Source organism: Nelusetta ayraudi, unplaced genomic scaffold (assembly GCF_046127955.1).
Source record: "Nelusetta ayraudi isolate G7.1 ecotype Tasmania unplaced genomic scaffold, CSIRO-AGI_Nayr_v1 ptg000074l, whole genome shotgun sequence".
NCBI classification, from domain to species: domain Eukaryota; kingdom Metazoa; phylum Chordata; class Actinopteri; order Tetraodontiformes; family Monacanthidae; genus Nelusetta; species Nelusetta ayraudi.
The window spans coordinates 246514-263014 of NW_027466124.1; the positions used below are offsets into that span (position 1 = coordinate 246514).

The 16501-nt window shown below is 47.9% G+C and overlaps 1 protein-coding gene across 7 annotated transcripts; it reads right to left on the bottom strand.

The window, feature by feature from the left end:
* Positions 1-417: 417 nt before the first annotated feature.
* Positions 418-15929, bottom strand: mag (myelin associated glycoprotein). 7 transcript variants are annotated; one of them, XM_076043238.1, is made up of 13 exons: positions 15870-15929; positions 10003-10164; positions 7087-7171; positions 6376-6451; positions 5921-6289; positions 4904-5200; positions 4563-4820; positions 3760-4020; positions 3374-3679; positions 2603-2702; positions 1825-1921; positions 1491-1544; positions 418-940 (listed from the first exon to the last, which is right to left on the bottom strand). In XM_076043238.1, exons 4-13 carry the CDS (start codon positions 6419-6421, stop codon positions 782-784), a joined length of 1947 nt encoding a protein of 648 aa, XP_075899353.1. In that variant the 5' UTR covers positions 6422-6451; positions 7087-7171; positions 10003-10164; positions 15870-15929; the 3' UTR covers positions 418-781. The 7 variants fall into 7 exon arrangements, with proteins under 7 accessions (XP_075899353.1, XP_075899354.1, XP_075899352.1 ...); XM_076043239.1 differs by lacking the exon at positions 15870-15929 and adding an exon at positions 13022-13120 and having other exon boundaries at positions 10010-10164; XM_076043237.1 differs by lacking the exon at positions 15870-15929 and adding an exon at positions 13022-13120.
* Between the last annotated feature and the right edge of the window lie 572 nt (positions 15930-16501).

The following is a 16501-nucleotide window of genomic DNA, read 5'->3' on the forward strand; positions in this document are numbered from 1 at the left end:
GACCCAGGAGAAGGCGGGACTCGCCTTGACACGCAATCATAATGCCGTGACATCGCTCCACACGGGACAATTAAAAAAAAATTCTCAGGTTCTTCTTCAATACTAACGCGACTACATTTTCAATTTTAATAGGAGAATGAAAACAGAGCAGCGCACGAAACACAGCTCCGTTTCCATCTCCGCCCCGCCTCGGATGGGTGAACCAAAGAGGATGGGAAGGGGCGGGTGGAGAGCGAGAGGGGGCGGGGCAGAGAGACACACCAATGAACAGGAAACAGAAAGTTGACGCCCCCCTGCCCTGATGCTCCGGCTGGCAACAGACACAGTGACACAAGGTTACACAACAAAGATGTGAAGCAATGACATTGGACAAGGTAACATCGTCGACAATGGGGAAAAAAAGATCAAAACAAACAAAACAGAACAACAACACATGACTGCTGTTAGAGCGTGTGAGCTACAAGTGAGGTGAGAATAAACTGTGGGAAAATCCCATCCACATTGTCCAGTGGGTGGCACTGACAGTTTAAAAAGGAAAAAAAAAAGATTTTTTTTTTTCAAAAATGACAGCCTGGGAAGAAAGTGGGCCGGTGGATGCTGTGTTACATGTGACCAATCTGAGAAATGCAGAGGGGGTCCAGTGTCAAGTGGAGTGGTGAAATCCAGTTTCTTTTTTGCAGGGAACGCTGGTTGTTAGGTTGTTGTTGTTCATTTTTGCAGGTCAGGTGATGTGATGCCACTGCGTCTGGCAAAAGCCGAAGGATCAGGGAAGGAGCGCGATTCATTTGGCTTTGATTTCCGAGTAGTTGGCGCCATCATCCTCCCTCCCCGAGGGGCCCTCCCTGGGCCTGCCCCTGATGAACTCCAGGGCGGCGTAGTTCAGCTCTCGCCTCTCCATTCCCGCCACAGGGCCCACAGCCTGATAATCCCCGTCTTCTCCCTGCGGGAGACAGAGGGAGGTGTCAGTGGCGCCGCCGCAGCCGGTCGGGCGCAAAGTGACGCGGAGAGCGGCGCCATCGCAGATGGCTAGCGGCTGTGGCGGTGAAGCGGCAGAGGGGGCGAATCACAGGGAAGACGTTTCCTCGTTAGTTTGCCACTGTTGTGTTAGCGGTGAGCCAGCGATGAGGCAGTGATGAGGCAGCGATGCAGGGGGCAGTTTAGGGGACACAGAAGCTGCTTTGCTGCGAGGAGATGCATCTGTCACTGAGGCTTTTTTATTTCATATATACATATATATATATATGTAAATCTATATATGTGTGTATACATACATATATATGTATACCCAGTATATATGTGTGTGCATACATATTCATATCTATACTTATAAATATATATACTGTATATGTATATATATATACACACACACACATGTATATACACATATATGTGTGTATATGAATATACATATATACGTACATACATATAGTATATATAATTTTGGATTTATTTGTTTTTTTTCTCAACAGGTATTTGTTTGGGAACCTTACCGTGGTCTCCTCTAGAATGGAGTTAAACTTTGAGCCCAACAGCTCAGTCTTAAGCTGTGCAACAGTTAGGGGAGAGAAGAAACAGACAAGAAAAGAAACGCAGAGAAGCCATGAAAGCAGGAGACAACAGTGTGTGGACAAGGTCATGGTTATTTGCAACTTTGGCCTGCTAGCGGGACAGATTTGCCTCTTATTGACCTCATTTCAGACACACGCACACACCAAAGGCAGTTAATGAACGCACATGTGGCTGCATTACACATGACCGTGACCCCCGTTTAACCTGAGCACGGTCATCCATCCACCATTACAATCACAAGCGTTGATGTCTCACCACTTTCTTCCTCAGATTATGTTTGTCCTTCTTGACTGCGCTGTAGTACAACGCTGGGTTCTCCAGGACCACGTCCTGCCTAGGGTTGCCATTCTCTCTGGAGGACGGAGTCACACAATCAGACTCGCAACCGGTGGCTTTAAAGCAGGACGACACGCCAAGCCTGGCCATCCATTTTAAAACGAGGCCTCGCGAGGTCGCCGCCGGAGGGGCCAGAAGGACGGCGGCTGTTGTTGAGTGATGTGGTTATTTGATGGGTTTAGTGGCTGAGCTCAACCCACTGGAGGAGCCATTTGCCTGGGAAAGCGTTGAGGAATTTAGATAGGGGTGGTGGGGGAGAGGGGCCCAAATAAACCTTGGGGCTAAAATTAGGCACCTTGGTTAAAGAAGGAGCTACCTGGGTTTTTTTGTTTTTTTTTTAATTTAGCACAGCAGGTCAAGGATATGAGAGCAGGGTCAGGGTCAAAATATAAAGTTAGTCCAGTTTTCTACGTCGAGAAAACATTGTCTATTCAAATTCCTTGGACATGACTCTCGATCCCGCATCAATCCCACATTCACTCATCCATGTACTGTGTGTGTGAGTGTGTGTGTGTTTGTGTGCGTGCGTGCATGTGTGCGTGCATGTGTGCGTGCGTGTGCATGTCTGTGCATGTCTGTTTTAGAATGGATGACAAGGCTTAAGTGTTTCCTCGGATTTTCAGAAATTGCTCGGTAGTAAATCGTAGCTGTGCCTCGTGGTTGGTTGCCTCCGCCAGCGTTACCCTTTCGTACTCACTTCTTGTTGTTGTGGCCAACGTATCGCACTGCTGCGATGATGAAGGCGATAACAGCCACCCCTCCGATGGTGCCCACGATGACCGCCATCATGTACTTCTCTGGAAAGCAAAGGGGGAAAAAAGTTTAAAACAAATGAGGGCGCTGCAGCAAGAGTTTGTTTCCTCAGGCTGATGATGACCTGCAGGGAGCCGGTTTGTTTTGGTGTGTGAAGCGGCTACACCTCACATCGAAACGACACTGGTCGTGGGCCCCTTTAAGACTGAGAAATCCACTTGTGTCGCAACGTCACTGCGTGCGGGAGCAATCCGCCATGATCCCGAGCAAACAGTTTGTTTGAGACACAGGCAGATAACCAGGAGCACATAATCCTATCAACAAGCAGCACAGACGCAGTGATTGGACGCCAGGTTCAACAATCCAAATATTTCTAGTAAAAATCTGGTAACCGCATCTCTTACATCATAATTTGTTTTAGCCCAGATCTTGGTTGAATTGAGCAATTAAGTTGCTTTTGGGGATCAAGATTAAATATTATACTCTTCTAAAAAAGTTGTTGTTGATGTAACACTTAAACAAAAAATAAAGACTTCTGTAGCCCCACCCACTTAACTCCACCAACAGTCATCCATTCGAATGTCAACTGTAGGTGTTTGTTGTGACACGCAATGAAGTTTGAATTCCTTAACAGCTTCCTTTAAGGAATTCACACTCTAGTTTTTGAAGAACCAAACAGGAGAACGCTGCTCCTACTGCTACTTCTCTGACTTACTCTCCTGCTGCAGCTCCAGCTGCGCGCTCTCCCGCCCGTACGTGTTGAAGATGGTGCAGTGCACGTTGACAGCCGGGCCGTTGTCCACCCGCTCGCCCTTCTCCCGCAGCTTGATCATCCCCGTGGTGGTGTGTCCGTCCGTGTGCGTGTAGAAGTTGAAGCGGCCGTCCGTCTCGTTGATGGTGACGTTGAGGTCCGGCAGGTAGAACTCGACGACGGGCTCGGGGTTCCCGGAGGCCATGCAGACGCACTGGACGCCCTCCCTCACCACCGTGCACTTGGACTCGTCCAGGAAGACGGGAGCATCTGTGTTGGCGGAGGATGAGAAGAGTTGAGAGGTTCTCCAGGCGTTAGACCGGAACGGACCGGGACGGAGAGGCACTCACACTCCACGGTGATGTTGAAGGAACTGCTGGCTCGTCCGTGCTCGTTCTCGGCCAGGCAGCGGTACTGGCCGTCCCCCTGGGGCGTGATCTCGCTGATCTCCAGCACCGAGAGCTCGTCGGCAGTGATGGTGCCCACCAGCTCCCCGTCTTTCAGCCAGGTGAGGGTTGGGGCAGGGCTTCCCTGAGTGCTGCAGTGCAGGGCCAGCGTAGTTCCCTCCAGAACGGTCATGGAGTCATTGACCAAGGGCTCACGAGGAGGATCTGCAGCCAAAACATAAAAGTCCCAGGTACCAATTTCATTTAAAAAAATAACCGCAACTTCATTCTATGCCAAACTCAACACACAAGCACTGTGAGTTTTGTGACTGCTCAGTGTTTGGCCTCACCAACGAACAAAAAAAAATGCAAAAAGCAACGCTTGTGCATTAACTGCTACAGAGGTAATTTGGGTTGTTTCTGTGAGTGTTTAGGAAAGTTTCTGTGCTTGTTCTTGACTGATTGTGCACTTTCTGAACCATATGAGGGATATTACATTAATGTGTTTCTAGTTGACTATAAAGTTTACCAACACAAGGAAACTTAATCTAGTCAGATTGCAAGTCTACGTGAACATTATCTTTGATACTGCAATGATCTAAGACTATTTGAGGACCTGAAGTACCCTCACTGTCAATTTTCTTACATCTCCTCTCTTACGTCTCTCAATAATGATTTCATCGGCAACTAACAACCCTTATTGGGTCTGACAGCTGGTCTGATCCCGTGAGCATCACACATCTCCGTGCGGGAGCTCGGAGACTCACACTTGACAGCCAGGAAGAGGGAGGTGTTCATGATGCCGTAGCCGTTGTCGCCCACGCAGGTGTAGATGCCCTCCTGCGCCGGCGACACGTCGTCCAGGGACAGCGACAGGTTGGCGGCCGTGTCCTGCGACAGCTCCTGCTCGCCGAACATCCAGGTGATCTTGGACGGCGGGTTGCTTTCCACCTCGCAGTGCAGCGTCACTGAGCTGCCCTCCATCACCTCCGACGACACGTTGACCCACACAGCGCGTGGCGCATCTAAAAGGAACGCACACTTTATAGGCAACGCCGTGCTTCACACAACTCAACACTTTTTGCTTTTGGTTTTTGCAGAAACGCACACTTGATGTCGAGGGTGACGAGCCGCTCGTAGACCAGGGTGGTGTTGGGGTAGTACACCCGGCAGCCCAGCAGCTGGCCGTTGTGCATGGGCCTGGGCGTGAAGGTGAGCGTGCTGGAAAGAACCGCCGTGTTGCTGTCCTCCACGTAGTCGTTGCTGAACACGGGGTCGGGCAGGAAGTCCGTGTACATCCACTGGATTTCCGGGGTCATGTCCGGGCAGTTGTCTGGAGCGTAGCACGTCAGCTCCAGGTCCTCGTCACTAACAATCTCCTCGGGGATGTCGATGTTTGGCTGATCTGTTTGGACGGAAATGCAAAAGGCATCAGCTGCATGTGGATTTTCGATGGGAGGGAAGATTCAAGGACCATTATGTCAGAATTACATTGTATCATTACTTCAATTCATCTCTGTAAATATAGAAGTGCTGTATATCTTTTATATTCTATATATTATTTTTTACTTATTCATGTGTGCTATTTCTATTACATGTATATTTCTATTTTCTCTATTTTTCTTTCTGTGTGAAAGCCAAGTGACCCCTCAAACTTTTGTTATGCTTACATAACGAGGAGAAAAAAATCTTGAAAAAAAAAATCTTATCAACCACAATGATGTTCGAGGAATATAAGCAAATAAACTGCCAAAATTAATCTGCATCATATAGCATGAAGAATTTCTCTACAAATTATTAATTTAATATTAAAAAATATATATATGAAAATACACAGTATAGACGTCAGTGTTTTTAATTTTCAGTAACTCACGATTCTATGAATAAAATATATATATGTGTGTGTGTGTGTGTGTGTGTGTGTGTGTGTGTGTGTGTGTGTGTGTGTGTGTGGACGCCTGCCATAAACTGTCATGCTTACAGTGAAACATTCAATTTAAAAGGGAAAGAAATTCTAATTTCCACACCTCCAGCTGATGGCGACCTAGTGCGATTGCCTTTCTAGCTGTCCCCGAAAGACTTCAAGGACCAAAACAAATTCTTCACATCACTTTTGCTGACTCACCCAGAACTTTGAGCTCGGAGAAGTCGGGGAACGTGTACATGTTGGCTCCGCCCAGGTCGGCGCGGAAGTAGTATCTGCCCGAATGCTCGGTGCCAACATTACTAATGAGAAGGGTGCAGTTCCTCTGGTGCAGGTCGCCCAGCAGCTTGGTGCGGCCCTTGTAGCTCTCGTGCACCACGTCCGTGCGCGTCTTGAAGACGACGGGTGGGAAGAGCTGAGGGTACGGCTGGCCAAAGTACCAGATGCCGTGGACGCCGCGGTACGGCCGGATCCCCGACGGGTACATGAACGTGCACGGGATGACCACGCAGGAGTTGGTCATGGCCGAGATGTCCCGAGGTACCCAAACGTTCCACTGGCAACTGGCATCTTAGTGGGAATCATCACAGGAGAACATTAGAAATCTAAGTGTCAAACTAAACATGTCTGGGTTTTTTTTTTTTTCTGTTCTTTACCATTAACGATCAACAGCAGAGGTAAGAGCAGCTCCAAGCACCACATGGTCTCGGCCTAGGGTTGAATCATAGACGTCTGGAACACAAAACATCCTGTCAGTTATAGCACATACATCACCAGCAAGCCCAGCCACAGTGTGACTCAGGCTCACTGAAACACACAAACAACATGTTCCTGAGAATTGACAGCTCCTGGAGTCTAACGTATGACGAGTCGACTGAACCACAGTCAGACTCAACTCATCTTTGCTTGACTTGCATTTTCAGTGTTGCAAAGATGAGGACGATGGCTTGAAGGGACCCTGATCAGAAAAAAAGTTTGAAGGTACTGTATTTGCTTGATGTGACAACCGTCACAGATGCCAGAAAAGTATTTGCCTTTAGCAAGTCGCTAAACACCAGCTTTTAGCAAGAGGATTGAAAACAAAGGGCTAAATATGCTGTTTTCCAATGATCAATGAAGAATTTGGTCTGCATCATATAGCATCATATAATAGATATAATATAATATATCTATTATATTATCATCTACACACACACATATCCATATCCATATGTGTATTTCGGTGCATCATGTGACAATGAAGGCTCATTCCATTCCCCACACACACACACACACACACACACACACACACATGTATACACATATATATGTATATATATGAATATATACATATATCTGATATATGTTACTTGTGACGGCAGCTTCACCTTAAATGCTGATGTTTGGATACAGCTGAAATCCTGCTCTGCTAGAGGGCGCTGTCACACCCAGACTGCTTGGCACCCTCCTTCTCTGTAACGGGAGGGGAGAAGCATCATTAGTACCATCAGCCAATGACATCACTCGCTCAAACAGAGACGCAGTATTTCCGGAGGCCCGCCTTCTACACTCGACACGGTCGCCGCTGGTGAATAACACTATTCACTGTTGTGAGCGTGCGATGAATGCACGTCATGAAGTCCTATGTCCGAGCATCATGTCATCCGTGAAGTGCTGACACAACCAGAGAACAATGACAAACTCATGTAAGTCCCATGAAAGGCAGGCAGTGCTGCTCACTTCATACGAAAATTGTGGGTTTTCTTTTCTCTTTCTTCCCCTCTATTTTTGGTAAACAACTTTAAGCTGATTCTAAAGAAACGCCAGCATGAGCCCACAAACAGGAAGGATGACGGAAAAAAAACATAATCATTTAACCACGCTCAGCTTTTCAAGCGACACATTGAAGAGTTTTACATTCAATCAAAGGCGGCTTCTACTTCACACCGCAGCGCTGGGGCGGGAGGAGGAGAGGATTTAGCGCCACGCTGCAGCAGCCGGAGTGTGCAGATGGTGGCCCTGCGAGTGGATTGCATTCTAGAGCTGGGTGATTAACACGTCACAACATCCCCCAGAGAACCCGTGGCCAATATTAGCCACGTTGATGCGCTTCAAATAAATACAAATTGCATAGGGAGCAGCAAGTCAAAAAAGTGGTGGTTGTTTATTGCTCCTTCATGCAGTCAGCAACTGTCTTCTAGAAACTCAGTGATGAATTGTCCTCAGTGGCTGCTTCTCTGTGAAGGTTTTTTCCCCATGTCAGTTACTCCTGATTTTTTTTTTATTAACTCTGGTTTAACCTATTTGCTTTTGTAATAACACTTGTTTCCAACACTTGTAACACAACTGGTTTCCAAGACATAAACCTGCATAAATCACTGAGTGCACAGCTTCCGGTTTCTAAAAGGAGACCATTGCGGAAGTGCCGAAAACCTGCATTCTATCGTTTGGCCAGAAGGGTCCACCAAAAATGGCTGCAAAAACACTAAAAATGACGTACTGCCATCACGGAAAGTAATCAGTATATCCTTACAAACTGGTTAAAAAAAAATTTAAATCACCAGTAAAAATGTATCACTAATCATGTCAATTTTGGTCTAATTTCAAATTAAAATGGTCATAAAGTTGTTGTGTAGTCGACTTACCAGCGAGTGGGCGGGAGCTGGGACACGCTACACTCACGCTCCAATCACTGCTCACGTCCGGTTCCGCCCACACATCCAAATATGGAATCTTCCAGTTTAAAAAAAACCCGGAAACTCAAGATGGCGCCGATCGTGAAACAAACCATGGCGCTTCCGAAATGGATCTTTCGTGGCAAACCGGCGGGCAACATAACCATGACCCCACATATACAGTCAGTGAAAGAGACTCATTTCCGACAGGCAGGTCTGTCTTGGTTCAGCAGCCGGTCTATTACTGGGTCTGACTGCAACTTGATGCCGCGCAGCTGCCTGCCGCTCTGGAAATAGGAAAGCGCAAAGACGATGGGTGATGATTTGGGCCAGTGGCTCCTCAGCGGCGGCCCCAGCGCTTGGACGTCAGACTTTGCACCTCAGCTGGTCGTTGCTGCGTCTCTGATTCTGATTGTATCTTTCAAGTCTACCAAAGTTTGATTGTCGTGGTCACGTCGAGAAATCTTTAATGTGGCCTTGGTCTCGTCTCGGCCGTAGCACTCGTGCGGTCTTGGTCTCCATCGTCAGGGTCTCGGGGAGATTTGAATATTCAGCTTGTGTGGCCTCATTATCAGACACTGTCTAGTTCTAGAAAAAAAAAACTTTACCCATTACTCTTACATGCCCTTTAAAATGCAGCCCATAACCAACATGTCACATTGTATGTTTTCTCTTCCTGCTCTGCTGTGATATGGGTAGGCGGAATCATATTGCATGATTCATGAAATATTAGTCATATGACAAACCTAGGTTACTGTAAACGACAGATGAATTGTGTTACTTAAATATGACAGAGGTTTCCACAGCAACACAACGCAGTGCCGGGCTTTTTTTCTTCCCCTTTCTTTTTTTGGCCTTGCTCTCCACCTGTTAACCACACACAGCGCCTTTCTCTGTTGTGATCACAGCAACCTTTGCACTTGTTCTTTCAGGTTCAGTAACTTTAAAGTGCAAACGTCTGTGTTCTTATTCCAAATCTGAAAAATAACTTGGTGCTTGGTGTTGTAGTTGCATATCATTCCATCGCCACAATATGGTTTGGGTCAAAGTCTGCTAAAAAATCAACCTCTCCTCCTCATTTATAAGTTTCTGTTGCGCACCATCCCAGTCCAGAGAGATAAAGCCACAGCTCGTCAGTAAGATCTACACTTACAAGACGCATTTTCCCCCCACTCCTGCACATGCAGAGGAGGGCTGGAAGAACGACCTTCTATTGTGCGATCGCGGTCCAAGTCTTTGTGTGACAAATTTGCTCGTGTCAATCATTGCGCGGGGGTGGCATGAAAAGCGTGCGGCTGGCACCAAACGTTTCGAGAATAAACGCATCAAAGTGACAATGTGACACTGTCGCTGTTTGCCGTGACAGTCCTCTAACGCGCTCCCATATTGCGTCAAGCTTCGCCCCAACAAAAGGCCAGAGGGAGCGGTGCGCTGGCGCCTCGCAGGGGTGTCGGCAGGAGCAGAGCAGCCGGGCGGCAGCACCGCTGACACCATCGGCGACCCGGAGAGCAGCGGCAGCAGCAGCAGCAGCAGCAGCAGCAACAATGGGCTCATTGACAAAGAGCTTGCACGGCACACGCTGCTCATACATGTGCACAACGTAAAGCACACCCACACACGCACACTTGCCTCATACCAGCCTCGGCACCAGTCTCCTGCTCCTGCTCTCCTCTCACACGTCTTCTCCTTCTTCTTCTTCTTCTTCTTCTTCTTCTTCTCCTTGTTTTTCCCTCAGTTTATCTTCTCCCTGAGGTGGTCGTCTGTTCCCTCGAGCCGAGCTGACGTTGGATTCTAAGGAGTGACGTGAGACGGAGACAAAAATGGGCGATAAGTGGGAGCCTGTACCAGTGCTTGTTATGGTTTACGAGTGTCGTGGGCAGCTCTGAATATGCATTCAGGCATTTTCTGCAGCTGATGTCGGGCCCACTTGGAATTCCTCTCTCCTCTGTTTCCAGCATGATGCCCTCCCCCCTGTCTGCAGGCCATCTCTCCGAGGCCCGGAGCTCCAGAGTCGGTGGACGTTGAAGCCGAACCCTTTCAAGGCGGCGCTGACGTGCGCGAGCCACAGTGGAAGCCAGCAGCGACCCCGTGTCTCCCTTGTGTGAGGCTCCAACACAAGGAGAGAGTGGGGGGAAGATGTGTGCGGTTATGTTAAATGTCACATTTATAATATAAGTCTGGAGTCTGACTGCCAGCCTACAAAAGGGGTTGTGTGAATAAAATTAGAGCCACAGAGAGAGAGTTTAGAATATGAAGTATGAATGATGGTCAGGGGTCATTGGGGGTCTTGATCATCGTTTTTTCTTTTTCTTTTTTTTTCAATTTTTGAGATCCTGCGGAATGTTTGTGGGCGACAAAGCCGAAGGCACCAACAAGCGGCGGTTTATACATCAGCCCGACTGAAAGCATCTTGTGTCTTGTGGAGGGGGTGGCGTGCGGGGAGGGGGAGGGGCGCGTTACGTTACGTTTTGTTACGCTCATTGTTACACGTCGGATGAGTCACCGTGTGCTAAAGCGGTCGGGCCAGCGGCCAAGTGGTGGCATCAGCCGCAGGGCAACCTCCCGGGAATCCCTCTCCTGTCTGCAGGGGCGTAGAGAGGGAGGGGGGATACGCAGGATGCCATGTACCCCCCACACACACACACCCCATCCCCCGCCCATGGCTACAGAGAGTAGTTAAACTCTTGATGAAATGCAAAAATGCTATTCATACACACTGTGTGTGCGTGTGAGTGTGTATATATATATATATATATATATATATATATATATATATATATATATATATATATATGTATGTATATATATATATATGTATATATATATATATATATATATATATATATATATATATATATATATATATATATACATAAATATATACATATATATACACACATATACACACACACATATATATACATATATACATATATACATATATACATATAAATAAACTTGTGGGCAAAGTTTCATACCATACTACGCACTATAGGAGCAATCATATCCTCGAAATCAGGTCATGACGCCTTTGATGACTCATTTTTACAATATTGTTTTTTTGCAGCAGCAGCAGCACAAACGGGCGCCTTGGCCAAGAAGAACATTTTCATTGTGAGCGGCATGTGCAGTCCGCGTGCAGGAGCCCGGACGGGTCATAAGAAGAAGAGGAAGGGAAAAAAAAAGAAAAAAAAGAATGGCAACCTTGTACGCTGAACAGTGTCCATTGTGCCACTTTGCTTTTCTCTCTGTCTCTCGGGAACAGGCCGGCTCACAGCTTGTGCTTTGCTGTTTGCCTGTGTGACGCTCGCGTTGGTCAGAGCACAAGAGGCCGCGGCTGAAATACTCAGAGGAGCAGATGGTTTTAAAACATCACCGCCGCCACCATCCGCCTCCCCCTGCCCACACACACACACACACACACACACACACACACACACGCACAAACTCAGGCCAGATTCAAACATAAACACAGAGACATGCCAGTACCCAGTCACACAGTCTGTCCGTGGCAACCAAAAAAAAAAAAGCAGAAATGATTGAGATTGGACTTTGATGTAATCTCAGATAATTAAACCAGTCCTGCCTCTTTCTGTGTGAACCTGAATCCGAGATCTTCTATTCCGAAAAGCTACCAGCCAGTGATGTAGAATTCAGGTCAGACTCGAGCACAGCAGCGTTACATAAAAACATTGTATTTCCCTTGTTTTGTTTAAGTTCACGTTCACGCCAGCGAGACATTTACACCCCCCATTCTGCTTTTATCAATATCTAGAAATATCCACCTTGTCATGAGTCCCGCTGTAGATATAGTATATTTCCCTCGTCGCTAACTGGCAGCCATGGCCACGGTGGCGATCCCCGGCCCAGTGCGGCCAGATGGCGATCCACAGGCCCTCTCGCGCTCCCTTCCGCTCCAAACAAAAGGGGGCGACAAACAGAGCCGTCACCTGTTCACAGGCGAGAGCTCGCCCGGTGCCCATTTCTCAGCAAACAGCCTCTCACGTTCCCTCACAGTCACAGTTTCTGACGGCAAAATGTGAACTTTGTCGCGCGTCGAGGGACGACGCGAAGCCTTTGGAATCACAGTTTGGCTGTAATTCCTGCGTCAGATGTCTAACTACCTGAAAAAATAATCAACCACGCCGCTCCGATTTTTTTTCTCTTTTCTTTGAACCAAACACTTTGACCACTCAAATTGGTCTGCTTTTTCACGCAGGAAGAGCCTGGGAGTTCTCACAGAGCGAGTAAAGCAAAAAGGAAAGCAGTGTCCCACTTCGGACCGTTGGAGAGGCATCTGTCGGAACCGTGAGGCTGATATACCTGCTGTCACATGGCCAGCCAAGTGCAGCTACACGACAGGCAGCAAAATCCACACCGCAGTCACGACAAGCAACACTCGATAGATAGATAGATAGATAGATAGATAGATTAGATGGATGGATGGATGGATGGATGGATGGATAGATAGATAGATAGATAGATAGATAGATAGATTAGATGGATTAGATGGATGGATAGATAGATAGATAGATAGATAGATAGATAGATAGATAGATAGATTAGATAGATTAGATGGATGGATGGATAGATAGATAGATAGATAGATAGATAGATAGATAGATAGATAGATAGATAGATAGATCACCTGTGCACCTGCAGACCCTCCAGCAGTCTTTCTTCCGACACTCGGGCCGCCTCACACCAGTCCACCCGTCCTCTGGCCACTCTCTCGGTACCAAGACCCAACGGTGGCGAGTGAAGTGCCCTCCCCATCCATCCATCCACCCTCTCCTCTCCTCCCCTCCCTCCCCTCCCCACCCCTCCCCTCTCTCCTCCCCTCCGGCATCACCCCCCCCCCCTCCCGTACAGGAGGGTCAAGGCTTGCAGTGTGGCAGCATTGTTTCAGAGCCATCAGCCATTCATACATACACACTGGCAGCTCGGCGCTGGTGATGGTGATGGTGATGGCGGTGCTGTGGGCACAATGGGTGACACTGTTCTCTCCCCCCTCCACCTCACCCGCCACTACCACTGACACCGCTTATCCCAAGAAATATGGGGGAGGCTTTGAGCCCCGAGGCCTCTTTTTTTTTTCTGTCTAGTGGGAGCATCCAACCAGGCATCTGGGATGGAGAAAAGTGTGCATTCACTTTTCGCGTGTGTGAGATTTTTTTTGGAGTGGGGCTGTAGGAGGAAGTGGAGCAAATGTTTGGAAAAGGAGGAGGGCAAAGCGGGGGAGAAGGACAGAGAGGGGTGGGGAGGTCTTGATGTCTTGTCTAATGGGCCACAACTGAGTGACCGTTAAGCGTTTCACACACGATCACAGCAGTCTGACACTCAGTGTCATCTTATAAATTTCAGAGAAAAAGACAAACAAAAAAAAAGAGCTGGATTATTTTTTTCATTCATGCATCTTCTACGCTCAGGGGGACTGGTGATGCTGGACTCGAAGGGTCTTTGCAGTTTAAGTACACACACACACACACACACACACACACACACACACACCTTCTTCGCAGGAAGTGGTAAGTTTTTGGGTCTCGGCAAGGGTTACAGAACAAAACAGCAAAGCATCTGCATTCATGAGGTTTTCCTGATTGTGGTGACTGTGTTTTTTTTTCTGTCTCTCGTCTCTTCGTCTCTTCACAGTAAACGAGGCCGCCGCAGCCTTCGCCACTCACGCTCTCCGCCGCTGCCGCCGTCACTCGTGTGCAAACACATTACAGAGGGCCGGTGATGGGGGCCGTTATCGCTGCCACCGACTCCTGACACAGGGGGCCTTTGTCCGCGTGGCCCCCCGGAGGCCTGCTGGGACGGAGCTGCTCGGCCCGAGCCTGACACCACGCAACACTGGGAAGTCGATGCGGACTCATAATTGTCTTTTAACCGCAACAATCGGCCCCTTTGTTTCCTCGCTGCCCCGGCCCGCTTTGTTTCTGTTGCTCCTCCGACCTGTTTCTTCACTGCGGCAGGCCTGTGGGCTCGGACCCCAGCGAAAGGGGCCACAGGGCCGAGGACTTGAAGGCTCAACACTAACACCAGACAAAGACTGATGGGCGAATTCATGACTCTAGATAAGATGTGATCAAAAATTTGCAATCTTCTTCTCTTTTTTTTTTTTGCTTTGAAACTGTGTTTGACACATTTCACGCACATATGCACATAAGAAATGTGCAATCTTATACATAAGAAGTGTGGAATCTTCTTTTTTTGGCTTTGAAACTGTGAAACTTGACACATTTCACGCAGCACAGAGAATTGGTGCAGTTTAAACGTTGTCGTCTCGGGAAAAAAAATGCAATTTCCTTCCATTCTTCTGCGAAGCCACCACCTACCGACTACGGTCATTTTTAGAAGCCACCTCTTAACACAACAGACAGAGGATGCACAATGGTTACAAAAAAAAAAGGAATTACACTTTGCCAGTAAAAATGCTTTTACAGACATGACAGGGAGGTGGAGGTGGGACAGAGCTGCGACTGTAGTGGACACAGACTGGTGACAGAACAACACAGTGAGAATGGAGCCATTGTGCCACTGTGCACTTCACACGGCCAGGACGCCGTCCACGTCCAAATCCAAAACCTGGTGATACCAGTTCCACCGACTGTCCGGGACGCAGCGATAAATAAAGAGGAAGACGTTGCAAAACGTCGTGGTGAGAAGGAAAAGCGTGAACCTGGTGGTTGCAGCGTTTGCAAGCAAAGGAGGCCAAATTTTCACACCGTCATCCATCGGATTGACAGAAGCCACACAAGCACACACACAGCTGCCCGGTCCCGGAGAGGCTGGATCAAATTCCCAGGTTACGTTTGAGCGGTCGGACATCTGACTGAGAGACAATTGACCCAATTCATGGCTAATGTTCAAGTGCTGCTGCCGTGCCTGGACACTCGGGACCTTTTCTGTCCCTCGAGGTGCAACTAATTCAACTAATCCCAATTTTTGTCCACTTGGCTTTGGTTCCCATTGTTGCCGCTGCTACTGTCGTTGTGTGGGCTATCTGCTATCTCATAATCAGAACACAGTATCTCAAATCCTTGACTCAGGTTCTTAGTCTGTGGATGCAGCAGAAGCAACATGAGCTCCCTGCTATTTGGCTTAAGATCACAAAATCTGCAGCTAGGGAACATTTAACCACAGTCAAGATGATTTTTTTTCAATTTGTTTTTTAAAAAATTAGTTTTTAAACATCATCTTTTAAACACACACATACACACAAGACACAGCACATCATTTCAATCTTGTCCATCGTTCTCAGCTGTAAGCCAATAACGCATCTTCACAGCACCCACACAGCGTCACGTCAGTAAGATTAAACAGCTCCCGGTGGCTGTGACATCTACGACAACACTACCAAGGCATTGTAAAGCAGAAGAAACATGTAAACTACTCCAAAGTGAAGACGATGACACTTGGTGAGCCCAAATAAAACAACAAAAATGCAGAAGTGAGAACGGAGTGCAGGATCAGTGAGCACCGCGGCTCCTTACCACATCAGCTGATCGCAGAGCAGCCAGCAGCCAACGAGAGCCGTCTCCTCTCCTCTCCTCTCCTCTCCTCCTCCGGCGTTCCCTCAGCCTGCCTCCCTTCCTCCCTCCCTCCTCTCTGCCTCTCCCCCGGCAGATTGGATCTTTGGCACGCACCACCTGTGATGGGGATGGGCAAGTGACGGAAGGTGGTGGGTGGCTGCAGCTCGCAGCCCCTTTATCTCTCCGCCCCCCCATTCGTTAGCCGAAAGAGTGGTGGTTTGTTTCACCCTAATTGTCGCTCTAAATCACTTTTCCCACCGCCATGACTCTGACCAAAATCTGAAGTCTGAGAGGCTGCAAGGAGCCGACACTGAAGTGAGACCTCCTGCACACCAGGATGAGCATCTGAACATGTTTGTTTTGTTGTTTCTGTGAGATTTGGACGAATTCTTTAAAGTTTAGCATGGCAGCATTGCTGCAGGCGTCACGTGTGCTTAAAACTCGCAGTAGCTTTCTTAATTTAATATGACAAATCCTCATTAACACCAGATCAGAAACACTGTCTGTGACACACACCGATGAATGAAGCAGACTGAAGTCTGAGTCTCAGTATCAGTAGCTCTGTTTACACTGAGTGGACAAGAATCATGCAA